Source organism: Agelaius tricolor, unplaced genomic scaffold (assembly GCF_023055355.1).
Source record: "Agelaius tricolor isolate 1412-34295 unplaced genomic scaffold, bAgeTri1.0.p SCAF_15, whole genome shotgun sequence".
Lineage (NCBI taxonomy): Eukaryota > Metazoa > Chordata > Aves > Passeriformes > Icteridae > Agelaius > Agelaius tricolor.
In genome coordinates, this window is record NW_027269275.1 from 14228879 (window position 1) to 14246674 (window position 17796).

At 51.0% G+C, this 17796-nt stretch overlaps 1 protein-coding gene and 2 non-coding genes across 3 annotated transcripts in view; 1 reads left to right on the forward strand and 2 right to left on the reverse strand.

The window, feature by feature from the left end:
- Nucleotides 1-17796, reverse strand: part of VAC14 (VAC14 component of PIKFYVE complex) — a 59556-nt gene that overhangs the window by 38782 nt on the left and 2978 nt on the right. The window contains exons 2-12 of the mRNA XM_071440551.1: nucleotides 16718-16868; nucleotides 15945-16112; nucleotides 15182-15244; nucleotides 14130-14237; nucleotides 13240-13349; nucleotides 12195-12301; nucleotides 11057-11191; nucleotides 10636-10788; nucleotides 8538-8592; nucleotides 2019-2163; nucleotides 1666-1731 (exon numbers count right to left, since the gene is read on the reverse strand). Of these exons, the coding sequence (XP_071296652.1) occupies nucleotides 1666-1731; nucleotides 2019-2163; nucleotides 8538-8592; nucleotides 10636-10788; nucleotides 11057-11191; nucleotides 12195-12301; nucleotides 13240-13349; nucleotides 14130-14237; nucleotides 15182-15244; nucleotides 15945-16112; nucleotides 16718-16868 (1261 nt within the window). The remainder of the gene's footprint in view (nucleotides 1-1665; nucleotides 1732-2018; nucleotides 2164-8537; nucleotides 8593-10635; nucleotides 10789-11056; nucleotides 11192-12194; nucleotides 12302-13239; nucleotides 13350-14129; nucleotides 14238-15181; nucleotides 15245-15944; nucleotides 16113-16717; nucleotides 16869-17796) is intronic.
- TRNAG-GCC (transfer RNA glycine (anticodon GCC)) lies at nucleotides 9555-9625 on the reverse strand. Its single transcript has one exon. It is a non-coding gene; the product is annotated as a tRNA-Gly (tRNA).
- On the forward strand, nucleotides 17699-17769 carry TRNAG-GCC (transfer RNA glycine (anticodon GCC)). Its single transcript has one exon. It is a non-coding gene; the product is annotated as a tRNA-Gly (tRNA).

Consider the following 17796-nt stretch of genomic DNA (forward strand, 5'->3'; position numbering starts at 1 on the left):
GAGATGCTTCCTCATCAGAGCTGATCTTTAGCTCACACAGGCCCCCATGCTGACCAGGTGTTATCCAGGAGCTGTTATCCAGGAGCTTCTGGGAAGGGGTCACAGCCTGCAGGTGACTTGGGACAGAAATACTGCACTGGCTAAGCAAGCACCCCACATCCCCCTTCCTAACAGGCACTGACATAGCAGGTCAGTTAGCTCAGAGTGTCCTCATCATTCCCAAAAATGTCCAGCTCAAAACCTTCCTACTATTTCAGTCATTTCTATTTCCTCTGCAGAAAGCAGCAAATCTGGTTGACAGCCAGCTGAGTGGTGGTGTTTAATGGATTGACTCGTCTATGGATTTCCTTACAGAAAAAAAAAAAAGCCACCTCCAAACATTTAAATAAATAGAAGCCAGGATTAAATAAATCAGCTTAAAATTACTTTTGAGCCATTCCCAGTTATGTCACATGGAGGAAATGCACCACCAGGGTCCTTTCTTCACTGTTTTTTTCAAATATTAATAAGCAGTGTAATTGCAACATGACTCACAGAGATCTCCTGCCAAGCTGGAGAGACTATCTGCAAGATGCAGGCTTTCTAGAGCGTTGCAAAGGCAGATGTGTGCTCGGGGACTCTTTTGGAAAGGTCTGCATTGTAAGCAGCAGGGGATGGAAAATGGCCAGGGAGTTGCTTGCCTTTGCAAGTCATTCCCTTGCTTGCTCATTCCCTTCCCTCCTCTCTTAACAACCCCCTCACACATGGGATTTATTGCAGTATTGGGGTTTGGTGCTCTGACCATGTAATGCACAGAACAGCGTGTGATTTTTATTCCATGAGGAAGGTCTGGGATGAGAAACCAGCCAGGATCATTTGTAGTTCTGGGCAAGAGGATCCAGCTGATGATGGAGGCTCTACCAGTGCCTGGGCCAGCTGTGGGCCATGCTGCTGGCCTCCCACCCAAGCACTGAAATGCTCCAGGGAACAACTTAGAGGGGATAAGACAACAACACCACCAAAACTGAGATGACTGGAACCAGAGAAGAAGGGTGAAGAAGCAAGACAAGGAAGCGGGAAAATGGTGCAGCACCTTGGGAGGTGGGAGATGAAGAGCTCAACAGCAGAGCAAGCTGACCCAGGTTGCTGCCTGATTATCTCTGCTCACTACCAAGCTGAGTGGTTCCCAGCCAACCTGATGCCACTGGGCATCTACTGCAGCAATGCTGCTTTGCTGTCCAAGCAGTGGGTGCTGCTTAAATGCCACATGAATATGGATTTGGCACTGCCAGCTTGGACACAATCCCCCTTGCATCTTTACAGAGGTTGTTGCAAAGCACCTGAACTCCCACTCAACAAGGTTCTTACCATGACCCTAGTCCCATGGGTGATGCCCCATCTGCCTTCCCAGACAGGCAAAAAGGATTCTTAGGAGCTGCTTTGAATGATCAACTCTCCGAGATGGAGAACAATGTTCATACATCAGAGAACCCCCAAGACATCAGGGTTTTCAGCTGGGCAAGTACTTGCAGGCTCTGCATTGGGTCTTCTTCAGTTTGGCCAACTTGGTAAAACCCCTCAGTGCCAACATTGGCCAAGCCTCACAAAATACCTCAGTGCCACCAAAACCCCAAAGGCCAGCTAGATGTGGAGACAGTAAGTTTCCAGGATTTTTGCAGCACCTACCTCATCCGACTCATCTGAGAGGGTCCGCAGCAAGATGGGGAAGAGGCTGTCGGTGTGTCGGAACATCTGGAAGCACAAGGATGGGTGGCATCAGTCCTACAGGCCTGGTCATGCCCAGCCACAGGACACTTGCCCTGAGGGAGGCTGCCAAGAGCTTCACCAGCACTTTCCATCTGAGCTGGAGAGCTCTTCTTCCTCAAGCTATGGGATACCTGGCAGCCAAAGCCTTCTCAGAAAAGGCAGGTGGACACATTTGCAAAACTACCAAGACAATGACAATTTGCACTGCTGTCAAAGCAATGGGACAGGCTGGGAGCTGACAAACTCAGTCGAATGCTGAGTCCCCAACTTACCTTACGAGGAGTCTTGATGTACAAGTGGTAAAGCCATTTCAGGACTGCAATTCTGGTCATCATCCCAATGGATGTATCACTAAGGTGGTAGTCCAGCACCTGAACTATTCCATCCAGGTTCAGGGTCACCTGTATCCTCTCACAGCTGCATGGAAAGAAAAGAGGCTGGTTCAGTGTTACATCCAACTCATTCCTCCCATGTCCACAACACTCCAGAGGCTGCATCAAACACCTTAGCTCAAACCCTCACTACATGAGGTTGCTAGTACAGCCAGGCCCTGAACATTTCCAGAAATGGGCCATCCACAACTTCTCTGTGAAAACCATGCCAGTGCCTCACCATCCTGTGAGTAAAGAGTTTATTCCTAACATTTAACCTAAATCTCTCCTAGTTCAAAACTGTTCCCCCTTGTCCTATCTACCTAAGTAAACAGCCACTCTCCTTTCATGTAATGCCTTGGAAGCAACAGAAATCTCTGGTGCTTTGAGTGTGACCACTTTTCCCAAAACAGCTGGTACCTACACATAGAAAGGCACCACTCTAAATGAAAACAGTATCATGGCTGTGTGAGAAACTGGTCCATAGTGCACTTGTCAGATTTGGGGTTCAAAGATTAGAGATCCATAAAATACACTTGGAATCCACCTCAAGGCTGGCCAACTCAAACACTTTGAGAGAACATTAACCCACTGTACTCAGCTCCAACCTGATGAAGGCATCCAGGTTCCACTGATCCCAGTGGATTTGTGCTGAGAACTGCAGATGGTGCCCTGTCTGGCAGTGAGTTTGGGATGCAGCTCTCTGCTACAACCCTGCCTTGAGACCTTCATCTTGCTTCCCAAAAGCCATCCCAAAAGATCAGGATAATCCTTCATAATAAACAAGAGATGAGAGGAAGTAACTTGCTTAGTTCACCAGGACATTGTCTCTGTTAGAAACGGACAGCTGCTGCAGACTCTTAGCTCTTGGCCCCCAGTTTTTCTCCCTAATAGCTGGGACTTGCATTGGGACAGGTGATCCCAACACAGAAATTGTCATGATACAGCATTTTTATGTCCTGATTGTGATCCTGAAATCTACCTGATGGTTTCCCACCTCCTTGACAGCAAGAATATGAGAAGCATCTGCCACAGGAGACTCTTTTAAGGAGAGATAATGATTAGAACCAAGATGGTTGGAGAAGACCACCAAGGGGAGGCTGCACTCAAGAGCCATGTGGTACCCCAAGTACTGAATTATTCAAGGCTGGACCAGGCTCTTGCCGATTTTTCCAGCCTGCACAGAGCTGCCATGCATCTTGTTTGATAAGAAATCCTAAGGGGCAGATTTCTCACGGTATAATTTGCAAGTAGAGCTGTGGCTTAATAGGATTTGATCTTCCCCAGGACACACGTTGTAAGGGCGAGACGAGGAGGCTGCAGCCCCTCAGAGCCCTGCAGGGATCTGACTGCTTGATCTGCCTCACATAACAGATGCTGGGGGCTGCAAATTGCATTTCACTTTGATGTTGAAAACAACAGCCGAGGGCGAAATGCTCAGACACACGGAACTGAGGGGAAGGAGGGACCAGAGCATGAGGAGTTTGGGAGAAATGTCCAAGGGAGCAGCATCCCAGTTCACTTCAGCCAGCCTGAATGAACACTGTATTTGGTTTTCCTGCAAAACCATCTCCTGTGGCAGTTGCATAGCCTGCCATGCTCCCAGTACAGGCTTCAGATGGAAGAGGAGAATGAAACCTTGACCCAGTAACACCTCCACACCAAATATACACAATGCCTGCACACGATGGGGAAAAAGAAACCTCAGGGTAATGCATGTTTTCAGAAGCAAGAGGCCAAAAGGACAGCACAGAGAATTGGTGCCTGAAGCTGGGCAGTTTGGAGGTGGCTTTGACGCTGTCACATCCCACCAGCTCCAGGCTGCTGTGAGATAAGTGGGCAGGATGCAGGGTGCCATGGGTTGCCACAGCACTGCTGTCTGCTGATGCTGGACTTCTAACAGCACAGTAGAGATGACTTCTACAAGCAATTTCCAATCTGGTTTGTGCCAAAATCACTCATGAAAATCCCTCTTCCATCACTGCTCTTGATGCAGTATGTGGGGAGAAATCCTGGGTGGCTCAACCCAAAACCCACCTGAGTGGACCCCAGAGGTGGCTGGGAGCACCAGGCTGGCCTGGAGCCAGGCAGCCCCCAGCCACACTGTGTACCACTGCCCTGTGGCTCTGCTGGGCTCAGCTCCCACTAGGAGGGATTCCAGCTGGGAAAAGCTCCCCACCAGCTACCCTCTGTCCACAGCTGCTCAGATAAACCTTTTAGGGGGGTTGCTGGGGGAGAAGCAGCTCCTTTACTCAGCACAAAACCCAGGCCCCACCATGAAAGGAGAGAGGTCTGATGAACATGGGAAACTGGGCTAAAAACCTCTCACCAATCCTCTGGGATAGAGTGGCACCAGACCGTCATGGGCTACCCCACTTTGCAGGGGTTATGGCAGCAGCTGAGCGCTGCTGCAGCTCCAGAACTGGGCTGGCAGCTCAGCCTGGCTCTCCCTAATCCCCAGGCAGAGGGAGCAGCAGTAATGGCATTGCATCCATGTGATCCCCTGGGCCTCCCTCGCCGCTCCCAGCGCCGGCATCTGCGGCAGGGCAGATGTCAGATGCAATCACTTCCATCTAACCCACTACCCCAGATTCTCCTCCCGAGGATGAGCCTGGCCCTGGCACCGCCCCCGCTGCTCGCCTGTGACAGTGAGAACAGCTTTTAGGGCAAACTGAGCAATGATGGGGCCTGTGCCAGGCTCTCACCTCTGAACACTGGGAGTCTTTGCTCAAGCTCAGTGGCGGGGCAGAAGACCCATCCCACAGCACATCCCCCCATTTCAGAAAGCACCTTCAGCATGGGGACTGAGCTTACTTTCCCATTCCATTCAACCCACAGCAATGTTTTTCACTCCATGTCCTTTATCAATGTATTTTCTCACTTCTCCCCTTTCTTCAAGGGTTTCTGCTTTCTCTCTCCTCAGCAGTCACCTTTTCTCTGCCAATGTCTGAGCTGTCATCTTTCTCCTGGCCTCCTGCCTGGTCCAGCTGCTTTCCTGACCCCATTTTCAGACAAGGTTAAGGTCCAGGCCAGGATCTAGCCTTTAGGCAAGCCCAGCAAAATGGCCTTGCCAAGGGTGGAAATATCCAGGTTCTTTCACTGTGTTCCAAGTCACAAGGGCAGCTCCCATACAGGCTGGCAGCTGTGCTGCTCAATGGGCTCGAGCCAGTGGCCAGGAGATAAATAGCTCCTCTCTGCTATTGGTCCCACAAGCTGTCACTTTCTTGTCCTTCATTGCTCTCATTTCAGTGCTCTTGGCTTCCTTCTGCTTACTGCAGTTTCCAAGATCTCCCAGGGAAGCGATGAGGCCAAGGTCTAGGCAGAGGCATCCACTCCAACAAGCTGGAGATCACTGTGACAAGGGCTGGGGCAGCGTGCCTGGGGTTCCCCTCCAGCTCACCCACCCAAGCATGAAGTGGGAGCAGCAAAGGGAAGTCATCTCCTCACTCCAGGCTGGAGAGAAGGGCCAGAAAGAGCCACTCTGGACCTAAAAACTGTGCAAAACAAGCTGCTGGAGAATGGATTCCAAGGCAGGCTTGGTGCCTTAGCTCAAAGCAAGTCATCATGCTGTTTTCAGCCAACCATCCCCTGGGTGCTGCAGTGCACCCAACACCATTCCTATCTCCACCAAAGTATTCCCACCTCCATGAGCTCCTCAGACACACCTTCAAGGTGCATCAGGCTCTGGGCATGGGGGTACAGCAACTTCCAGCATGAGACAAGCAGCAGCTATTTTAGCTTTGTAGGAAGCACTAACTACCACATTTAAAACCTGGTTTAATTGCAGGCTTGGGCAGTTCAGCCACGTGGCAGCCACTTGCCCCTTCTGCAGAGCAACACACAACTTTACATGTCCATGTGTTGCTCACCACCACCTAAGGCAAGAAGACTTCCTTGCCCCAGGAAGTATCACAAAGGCTCTTCTTGGAGATTTCATGTCCCTTATCTAGTTTGGTGAGGGACTGTGATCCCATCAACTTTGTCCCAACATGCAGACAGCCTAACACTGAAAGCTTCCAGCTGTGCCTGACCCTCTGCCCAGTAGTACCATCAGGAAGTTGTCTCAAACTGTCCAGATTTTGTTTTGAAACACCAATGCAGTTACAAGAGCCTAAAAAGCACTTTCCAGCTGTTTTGGTCCACTGACGCAGGACAGACATCTGGATCTTCTCCTGTGGCAGCTCAGACCAACGGAAGGAAGGCCGGGCTCTGCTCCAGCAGCCATGCTTCCACCTCCCCTTCCTGATCCAGGCTCACACCAGCTAACACAGCAGCAGCATGCTCAGCCAGGCCATGAGAAGGATCCAGTGCCTTTGAAACGTGGTTCTGGTCCACTTCCAGTGACACTTTTTGCAGAAGCTAGAAGTGGGGCCCCCCATCTGGACAGGGAACCCCAAAACCCCTCCAGCCCTGCATAGTCAGGCTCTCCCAGGAGCCCCAGATTCTGTCTTGGCACAGACACAGTCTCCATCTCCTAGTGGATGCCACCAGGAAACTCCCCCCAAGTAAAGCTGGCAAATACTTGGGAAGAATTTTTAGACACATTTTAGGAGCAAGGGGATTGCGCGTGTCAGTTTGTGGCCACAGGAATGCGCCCAGCCATCCATGTGTTGAGCAGTCAGGCCTTGTCATCTTCTTGGATGCCATCTTCCCAGAACATGGCCCTCTGCAGACGCCAGGCCATGATCTCCTCTGCCCCCATTGACCAAGGTCCTCTCTTCCCTGCTGCAGCAGCACTGTCCCTCTGCAGCCAGCTGGGGAGGGCAGGGGAAGGGGGCGTGAGAGCCGCATGCCTGGCGCTCGGCCATGCTCCCTCACTTGATCGCTGGGGGAGGGGGGGAAAGAACAAAAACAGAAGCAGAGTGACTTCATCTTAAAAGACAGCTGCAACTTCCTCTGTTTGCAGGCTTTCCAGCTTTTCCCAGCAACACAACGGCTTCCTGCAGTCCTGCCTTGACACCCAGTGGGCATTCAGAGTGCGGCAGCTGCCGCTCTCCGGTGTGAATTATGGCTGCTGAGGGCCACGGGTGCCAGCTCCCGCCTTCCTCCAGCTCCAGCCAAGCCAGACAGCCTGAGCGATGCATGGAGCACCAGGCAGATGTCCAGGGCTCCTGTCAGCCGTGTACAGCCCTCCCCCAATCCCGTGTCAGTCCCCCACAACAGAGGCAGCAGTGAAAATTATTCAGGTGCCAACACTGGACCAGCGGAGAGATCACACAGGGCAGGTAACCCCACGGTGAAGCCTGGAGTCTCCTGTTGAAAAGGGCAAAGGAAGGCTCATGAAAAAGTCCCTCTGCAAAACCAGGTCTATGGAGAGTCTTGCCTTCTGTCCCAGATGGTTTTTCCTGGTGGTTGAGTTGCTGACAGAACATTTCAGCTCGAGCAGCTGTTCTCCTTCCGGCTCTCAGTGACACTGGGACAAGTCATCCCAGCTCTCCCTGCTTCTGACCCTCTTCAATTTTCATTCCCTCTCTCCCTCATGTACAAGATCTTCAGCACAGAGCCATGGCTATCACTTGTCCTCCTGACTCAATGCCTCTTCTTTTTCTTTCCCCACCTAGCTCCCCATTTCAGCCTTATGTACATCTACTTCTGCACTTGCTAAACTTCAAGGGTTGAGCAGGGTCAGGACATACCAACCACAAAAAAGCCAGGGAAAATAATTTAACCACCATAAACCAACATCCAGGTGCCAATGAAATGACCTGTACTTCCAAGAGAGAAAGAAATTAAGGGCATCATTAAGACCAAGGAGTAGCTGGGCTGTGCAGAAATGCAAAAAAGGAAGAGAGTACAGACAATCAACTTGAAAAGCTGATGCTTGCACTGCTCTGGGATGTATTGTGATGGGCATCACACTGGTAGGATGCAGCTAAAGCAAGGCAATCCTATTTTGGGGATCACAACAACAAATAAAAATAAGCATCAGCACAATTAAAGTGTTGGAAATCACTGCCTCTGAGTAAAGGAACTGCAGGCAGCAGGAGGAAAGGAAACCTATTAGAACAGATGGATTTGTCCCCCAGTTCAGATAGCTGGATGGGAAGAAAGGTATTTGCAGGAGAGGTCATGCTGGGCAGGGCTGAAAAATGCCACAGAAGGCTGGCAGGAGGCTAAGAGCTGTGCAGCCCTATGTCCAGCCCCATACACCTGGGCTGTGGTAGGCTGCCAAGACAGCAACATGGAACAGGGTCAGTCTCTTCAGGGAAAAAACACCTCAGTTCATCATACAGTCAAGACATTTTGGTGCAAATATATCAGAGAGAAGCAGTCAGTTCCTAGAGCATCCCCAGTCATCCACCCTACTGGGACCCAAGAGACCCCAAATGCCTCCCAGCCCAGCCCCTGTCAGTCACTGTCTGTACCCCAAGAAGCCTTCCCTTCTTCTCAAGTCCCTCTGAAGCAACAAACAGACCCCACCTGGTTACTGTGAAGACACCGCTGTTGCTGGAGTCACCAGATGCATCCAGAGAACCTGGGGGTAGAAAAATAGGAGACACAGCTAGTAGGGTGATGGGGAAGGTAGACAGCAGGACTGGGAGGCTGAAGAGCTGCACAACCTTCTGCAAAGACATCAGCAGTCATTGAGGGTCCAGGGACCCAAGGGATTCCTTCTACCTGCAGTGAGAATTTCACTCTCCTTGTCAAGCCCTTCCCTGCTGCCAGACAAGCTAGTACAGAACTCCACTTACCCAGCAAAATACAGATGGGCACAGCTTCAGACCACTGCCCCAAACTGAGTCCCCTCCTCTATAAGAGAGACCCAGACACATCCTGCTGATGGTTTCAACCATTCTCAAAGAAGTAGCTCAGAGCTGCAGAGCTGCCTTTGACTCTCTTGATTTCAATTCCTAAACATACCACATGCATAGAGAAGCTAGAATCCAACTCAGGACATCTCCACTTGGCCATAGCCTGACTCCAGGTCAAAGCCAAGTGACTCAAACAGCTTCCCAACCTCTGCTCCATGCTAAAACTGGGTCTCACAAGCACGGTGACAAAGCATTACAAGATGAACTTGACTCTTTGTGCCCCCTTGTGCCAACAGCCTCTACTCACACAAGCAACATCACCACATCAGCACACCCAAGGAACAGAGCTGAGTTTCTCATAGAAAGGCATCAGAATTTTATCTGATCCTGACTGCTTCAAGGTGCAATTTGATACCAGAGGGGCTGAAAATTAAGCAATTAAGCTTTCTGTTGATATTTTAAAGGTCTTCTGTGATAGATTTTAATACAAGAAATACAATACCGCTGTGCTACGGCAGTAGATTTTTCTGCTTTATCTCTTCTAGTAAAAAAAACTGTACAGAGGTAGGTAATGAAAGTTTTTGAACTTTTACTGAAGACTAAGATGCTTACTTAGACTGATATTTTGATGTGCCTGGGTCCACATTACAGATAAAAACCAAAAATATAGGAGGAAAAGGCACATTGCATTGGCCGGGAATCGAACCCGGGCCTCCCGCGTGGCAGGCGAGAATTCTACCACTGAACCACCAATGCTGTCCTGTGAGCACCTCCCGGCGCCTGTGGTGTTCCCCTGCCATCCCAAATCCCAACTGCAGCCCACGCCCCCACTGCCACCACACCCTGCCCCGGCAGCTCCCGGCTTCCCCGCCTTCCACCGCTGCTGTCGGACAAGGAAATCCTCCAGTCTTCATCCCATCCTCCTGCTCCCTCTCACGGCAGGATTTTCCCAAAGCCACTGGTGGGTGTGTTACAGGAGAGCACTGGGCTGAAGGCACAGCTTTAGAAGAACTCAGATGAGCCCTCGAGATTTAAACATTAACACAGATTTCACACACCTGGACAACAAAGATGTGTTGTGCCAGAAGAAACGTTTAGTTATGCCAAGACCACAGCATCCAAGGGATGTTGGAGGGCTAACACCACTGCTGCTCCCAAGCACTGATTCATGGGCACCACTTAGTTTCTTTCACTTGAACTCCCCTTCAGGTCTCCCATCCCATTTGCAAACTTTTGCCTTTTATGTTCTGGAAATTTTAGGACTGGGACAATACCTGCAAGATGGTCTGGAGAGCACCATGAATCTGGAACTGATCCAAAATTCTTCTCCTTTCTGTTCTCTACCCTTCCCCACCACACACATCCTCCTCCATGAATGTGTTGATGCTCTCCCAGGACTAACACAGCTCTCTGAGCTCTTCTTTAGGTGATGATGCCTGCTCCCAAACTAAAAATTATCTTTTTCAGGTCAACTTGGTGACTAAGTTGAAGGGGAGCATAGTGAGAGGATGGGGAAGCTGACCAGGGCATGCAGCAATGCAGCACCACCTGGGCTCCAGGTCAGACCAATGACCCTCTCATTCAGCCTACAACAAATGTGTCTGTCTCACCAGAGGATCATCTGTGCAACATGTTTCCAAATAAAGCACAGATATCCCATGTACTCTGAGCTGCTTCAGGACACCAAACCAACTCAAGAACTTCTCTTGAGAACATTCCCTTGACCTTCCTTATACCTCTACTGGCCCAGACCAACTGGGACTCACCAGCAGTCACTGTCTCTGGCCTGGAGAGGGACTCCTCTGAGGTGGGCTCTGCTGGTATGGTCATTGATGGCTTGGCCTCATCCATTTCATCATCCTCTGGGATGACCAGCTTCATCAGGCTCTGGTTGCACACGTTTGCCACCTCCTTGATGTCTGAGTGAAGGCAGTGTAAGGAACATGCAGTACCACACATGGGCAGGTGCTGGCCATGGAGAAGCCACTGCAGCCCCATCAGAGCTGCCCCAGCCCAGCTACTGCAAGCCCCCTCACATCCAAAAGGCCAGTGTGGGTGTTAGCACTTGGTGGGAGAACTTTTCCTGGACCTGCACCCCAAGGGCAGGAAGCAGGCAGTGGAACAGGCGCTTCCCTGTGGGTTGCTGCAGCAGGAATGGAAGGGGAGCAGTCTGAGCTACAAGGATACTCTTCTTGCGATCGTCGTAGGACAGACACGGCAGGACGGCCGTCAGGATCCCTGAGGAGTACGGCAGCATCACCCGGCCAGCCAGCTGGATGAACTCCCGCATCCAGCACATGGCTGTCAGCTGGATCAGGTCATCTGGAAGATGTGAGACAAGCAAAGGTGAGGGAAAGGGCAGCACTGGCTCCACAGGCCAAGGACCACCTGCAAGCAAGGAGCTGCCTCTGCTCCATCCCAAGAGAAGCTCATCTGAGACAATTTAGTTCCAGAGATCAGTAAGACCTGAACTTCCAGTGAGCTTCAGATGAAATACAATCATTAGGTTTCAGTTAACCCAGTTCAACCCATAATGCAGGTTTCCTCATTTACAAGTATTCTGTCAAGCTTACCAATGCATAAGGATATTTCTTCAGTCACACCTACTGCAGCTGTGTTTCTGGGTCTAGCATCATTCCTAGAGGTGGAGTTTTAACAACCCCCCTAAATTCTGGAAAAGGCACCACTGCCATGGCACTCTGCTGATGCAAGGCCAGATTTTAAGCTTAAACAGTGTAAATTCATTGGGAGTTAGTTTAATCAAGAGCAATCAATCTAAGTCTATCTATACCTTTCTATCTCCCAGAAAACCAGAAAACCCACTCCCATTCAGCAACATTTAAAGAGTGCAATGGGCAAAACCTGGGAACAAGATCCTTCTCAGGAAACACATCCAGCTGCAACTGTAACCCTCTGCCTACACAGCAAACCCAAGAGAGCTACAGTGCAGCACTGGCACAGAGCCCACACACGTCCTTAGCACTCTGACCTATGCACCAAGGGCCACCAGAGGTTACAGTAAGACCTTAGGGAGATCCTCCCAGAAGTGCTGGATATCCACAGGTGCCAAATATTTTTTAGGCCCCTCCATTTTGGAGGATGCCAGATCTGTGTTCTGGCTGGGGAATCTGCAGTACAAAAGCAGTTGTGCCAACTACAGGAGAGCTGCCTGTTCCCTCCTTCCAGCAGGATTTCCATGAACAGTGACAAAAAAAAGGTGAGCAGCTAAGCTGGTGCACAGCCTGCTGGAAAACTCCTGGCTTGAATCTATAGTTGGCACCACAAACCAGGAGGCTGGTGCTACTGCCTGGTCCTGTACACTCACCTGCTGCCTGGCAGTGGATCACCAGGATATTGGCCATTTCTGCAAACTTCACACTGGAGGGATTCTTCTTGATCTCCTTGAGGAATTCCCCAAGAGCCACCTCACACCTGTGGAGAGGCAGAGCAGCTGGTCAGTGCTCGATCACCTTAGAGCAATTAGGGAGAGCTTATGGAGACTGTCTTCTCCAGGTGCACATGGAGGGATGCTGGTGGCATGGCAGAAGTGTCTTTGCAGAGAGGCAGGGGCAGGAAAGATGAGGCTGACAAGCTCACCCTGCCCCACAGCAGAGACTGCACACATGGGCAAGGACAGAGGTGATGGCAGCACAGAGCCCCCCACAGCCACCCAGGTTCTGTGAATATGGAGGTGCCTGAGATGAGGAGCAGTGGGGCAGGTGGTGCCCAAAGCTTTCAGTGCTTGTTCCTTGACATGTGGATGCTGGGAAAAAAGAGATAGGGAGAATCTAGAAAGGCACTGCAGCAGGATAGACCCAGGCCAGTCTCACCACTTACTTATGCCCTACAAAACCAGTCCAGTCACTCTCTCCTAGCACAAAGTGCCAAGATCCTTTGACTTCCCTGAGAACATGCAGACATTCCTGTGCTGCAAAATGTCTCTGTCTTGGGACCAGCACTGTATCTGTGGAGCAAGCTCCCAATCCTTGCTTCTCTTCTCCAGCCAGGAGATGCTGGGATGGAGCTCTGCCTTGCCAAGAAAGTTTCTCATGCTGCAAGTTTCTTCAGAGAGCTCATGCCCATCCCAGAACCACACATGAGACTCTGTGGATTTGAAGTCAGGTGCTGGGAAGGCAACAACTCAACCAAGCCAAAACAGTTTGTCCCCCAGTACAGAGTATGGCATCCTCCACGACCATGGGACAGGGGAGACCCTTGCCAAGGACACTTTGGCCCAAGCCAATTTGTCTCTCACCACACACATAGAGCTTCACTGCAGTTACACGCAAGAGCTGGAAATCAATAGAGAAAGTGATGGGTGAACAGCAAACACGACACAGTCCTTGCAACCAGCCAGCATCCACACTCACATCTTCCGTATCTCCTTGCTGTTGTCTCCCAGGATCTGGAAGAGTCCATCTAGGATTTCTGGAAGGTAATCCAAGAGGTTGATATCAGGCACAGACTCTAAGACCAGGATCTAGATCAGAGAGGAATAAAAAAGAAGAGGAGAGTTTTCAAGAGGCTGACTAACATCACCAGCCCAAATCTGGCAGGATACTGAGGAATTCAGATACTGAGCTGTGTGGGATGGGGGGAAGGAAAAGAGGGCACTGTGGAGTTGCTCATCTTGGGAAGCAGCTGAACTAGCACAGCAAGCAAGCAATCAGCCTGCAGCAGTGCTGCATTTCCAATCACAGCTCTGCTAAACAAAGCAGGGATCAGGAATGACTGCCAAGACACATCCAGGCAGACCTGGGGTGGCAGCAGTACCACTGAGAGGGGGAGTACAGGGAACACATTTCCCCAGACCTCAGCTAAGCACCAAGAGCTCCGGCTTTGCACAGAAAGGAGAAAGCAAGTGGAGATCCCTTGCCTCCTGGAGAGCAACATCTCTCCATCACCTCTGCATGATGGAAAGCAGCCTAGCACTATCCCTTGGGAGACTGTAACCTCTAGAGCACAGTATGTCCATCTATACAAGCAACACTTTGAGTGTACTTTCTAACTTGGTGTGCCATGTCCTGAACAGGCTGGCAGAAGCATCATGTCCCTGCCACTGCAACAACAAGGTGACAGGGAGTGGGACTTTTCAAGAAGCAGGCAAAAAAACTCTGCTGACTTAAAAACCTGCCCAAATAAATCCAGGTGCCTTAGCTCACATATTGCCATGGATATATTGCCTGGACATGGGAAGCTGATGGGACACAGTGTCCTGGAGTTCAGAGTGGCAGGCACACACAGCAGCCCGTGCACCTACCCAGGATATGATGAACTGGCGGGCGTACTGGTTGTTGGAGTAAATCCTCTCACGCAGCAGCGGGATGAAGCCCACCAGGTCGAACTGGTTGCTCTCTGTCACGATATCCTGCAGAGCCCAAGCAGAGGGTGTCAGAATGACTGCCAGCATGCAGCAACCTTAACCCAGTCTTTTTAAGCCACGTGACAGGAAAAAGATGACAAGCATGAGTCTGCAGGTCAGGAGACCTGGGGAGAAGGAATCATGCAATCCCCCTCAGGCAGAGACTAATGCTGAGCACGACCCAGACAGGGATGCTCCTGCCTGCTGTGTGCCAGCCTGGCAGAACAGGAAGATGGGAAGCTTCTCTAATTCATGCCTCAGTGCTGTGCTGCACACATGAGCAAGCACTTCTGATGCAGCCACGTGGATGGTGTGGGAGAGTCCCCTGACTTCCCTTTACAGCTCTTTCCACATGCTTGGTAGATTTTGCTGCATGGCCAAGTCCCTGGCCTTGGTGCAGTGGAGCAGATCTCCCAGCAGGAAGGTTTGCAGCAGCAGACTGGTGTGATAACAAGGGGCAAGGGCAGGGCCTGGCAGGAAGCTGCTCACCTCTGAACAGCAGCAGAAAAGGAAATGGGAGGTCTATGACAGTAAAAGCCCATCAGCAGGCAGAACAGGAATGGGAACCAAGCCCACACCCTGAAGTAGTAACAGAAGCTCCACTCACATCATGACTCCCTCAGGCAAGGGAGAGAGAGCAGAGGAACAGCCTTCCCACTGCCTGGCACAGCACGGCAACCCTCAGACTCAAACCTTGCTTCCACCAGCTCTCACGAGCTGAATGCACACATGGCACTGTGTTAACCCACCAGCCCCTCCACCCAGCTGCCTGAGAAGGCCACCTGAGCCTTGATCGAAGAGGCTGCACTCAGTGAGAGAAAAAAATGTTTTTACAGCAGCCACAGGACTGTGGTGGGACGGCTATAGCAGCTGCAGCCTTGGGGACTGACATGTTTCCAGCCAGGACATGGCACCAGCTTGCACCAAGGACTCTTGGAAAGCAAAAATACCTTGAGGAGCCGATCAAGGAGCTCAGAGCCACTTTTGACATTTGGGTCAGGATCAGCAGCCAGCTGTGAAAGACAGAAATAAAGAAACATTGCAACAGTGGGTCCCAGGCCTGCCCCCTGCTCTGCAGCACAGCTCCCAATAGGCTCACAGGACTGTTACTCTCCTTTGACAATACAAGGAGAGACATACAGAAGTCCCTTTATCTCCAACTTCTTATTAGGCACCAAAAAATTCTCCTGAGAGACTTCTCCCCTAAGGGGGAGATCAAGCACACATCACCTCCCCAAGCTATGCAAGTTTTCATGGGCCAGCAGTCACACTCTCAAAGAACAGAGAAATGCAGGTTACCATGAAAATCTGCAAAGCCAGACACACACAGACAAAGTTTTGACACTACAGACCCAACAAAGCCGAAGTGCTGCAGAGCCACCTTGCCTGCAGCAGCTCTCTCAGGCTCATTTTCTAATACCATTCAACAAGGAGCAGGAGAATACATCCTGGAGGTGAGGACAGACAACAAGGTATCTTACAGTCAACTTCATACCCACAGTATCAGTGGCTACTGTGTAGAAACTGCTCATTTTGCTGATCCTTGTGGGTCCCTTCCAACTCAGAATATTCTGTGATTCTGTCCTTCAGACCTGTCTGGGTCAAAGTAAACCAGTTTGCTTGGAAAGAAAACCTTGCACAACTTGGTTTGACTTGGAGATGATGATGACTAGTCCTCAAAAAGTACATGGGGGTTAAGAGGAAGCTTCTTACCTTGCTGAGGCCATCAAAGAGCACGTTGAAGTGTGGGAGGACAGAGCCCCTGGCCACCTTGACAATGTTGTAGAGAGCCTCGCAGGCGTAGTACCGCAGTCGACTGTCAGCATCATTGAAACACGTCAGCACCGGCTCGATCAGCTCCTTCAGGTACAGCCCAGAGTCCTGGGGGCACCAGGAGACTGCTTAGCTAAGGACCATGCCATAGACAGGGGGAAGGGATGGTGCTGCCCTGAAACTGTGAATACTCAGGCTTGTGATGGCTTTAGTGCACCTACGCTGGGCAGGACTTAATAATGAATTTTGAATTTTATTACTGAATTTTGTTATTCAGGTACAGTGAGAGCAATCAGCTTTTCTGGGCATCTGCCTCATCTCCTGCCTGCAGGGCAGAGGGAGCCAGGGATGGATTTCTGTGTGGGCCAGTGTCAGCAGTGCACAGCAGGAGATGGAAGGGCTGCAACTCTTGTCAGCTCTTTTAACACAAACTAGCACCCAACTAGTCCTACTGCTGGGAACTGAAGAGGGACAGAAGCCCTTTAACCACACCTAGGCAGCTGCCAAGATGTAACCCAGACCAGAAAGTGCTCCTGGGCCCAGAGGGTGTGTGGCTGGGTGTGCTGGGGAAACTCCAACACAAGGCAGTTGTAGGCTGCAATGCAGGGAGGGAGCTGCAGGGCCACCAGCCTGACTCTTCCTACCACACTGACCCAAGAGGAGCTGCTGTTCTCTCACCACAACCTGCACAAGCCAAACCCCCCCATACCTACTTTGCCCAGCGCAATGGAGCAAGCAGCGAGGCCAATGAGTCCTCCTTTCCGGCTGTGGGGGTGCTGGGAGAGTGCAAACTCCTGGGACAGGATCTGGATCACGTGCTTGATCTGGGATGTGTTGTTCTGAGCCACAAACTCTCGTACCAGCCTGCGGAGAGGACAGGGAGGCACACAGGGAGGTTTAGGTTCTGGCTGATACTAACATTGAGGGACTTGGTGATGGAGACAGGGAGTTTCACAACAAGCATCAGAAAAAGCAGTACTGAAATGGGGAATCCTTAAGGAACCCAAAAGTGAAACCAGAGCTCTCCCCTCCTCTCCACTCACATCCACCAGCAGCTCCCTGCCCTCCTGCTGCTCCAGCCTGCAGCCTCCAACATGTTCATAAACTCTCAGCCCATGCTGTGCTCTCAAGGGCCAACCCAGTGCAGCTGCGTGCTTGCAGAGACCTTACCAGGTCTTCAAACACCCTCTCCAACATGGCAGGTTATCAGGGTCATTTACCCCCAGCATGGCACAGGATGGGACCTCAGCCTGCACCCAGCTGGTGGCTTGGCAGTGAATTGCTGCACACCAGGCCTACACACAGTGCTATGGTTTTGAACCCTTCCTGCCACCCATACAGTGCTTCAGTTAATGCTCCATTATATTTAACTTTACTACTAACAGTATATTTCAATATATTCCTAAACAGCCCAATATTTAACAAAAAGCCAACACAATTTCCATATATAATACCTGCTTCTCCCTAGTAACTTTCAGCTCATCATTCAGTGATAATTAACACACATCAGCTGTGGATGAAGAAACCCATATCCCTGCTCCTGCCTACAGAACTGCTTCCAAGTCCCAGCTTGCCCACCCAGCCCTTCAGCCTCAGTTTGCTGTTGGCAGGGCTCTTGGCCAGGCAGGGAGGTGCAGGCTGTGGTGCAGGCAGCGGCGCAGGCAGGGGTGCAGGCAGGGGTGCAGGCAGCAGGAGCATTGGTGGTTCAGTGGTAGAATTCTCGCCTGCCACGCGGGAGGCCCGGGTTCGATTCCCGGCCAATGCAGTGCTCTTTTCCTCCTTTTTGCTTGCA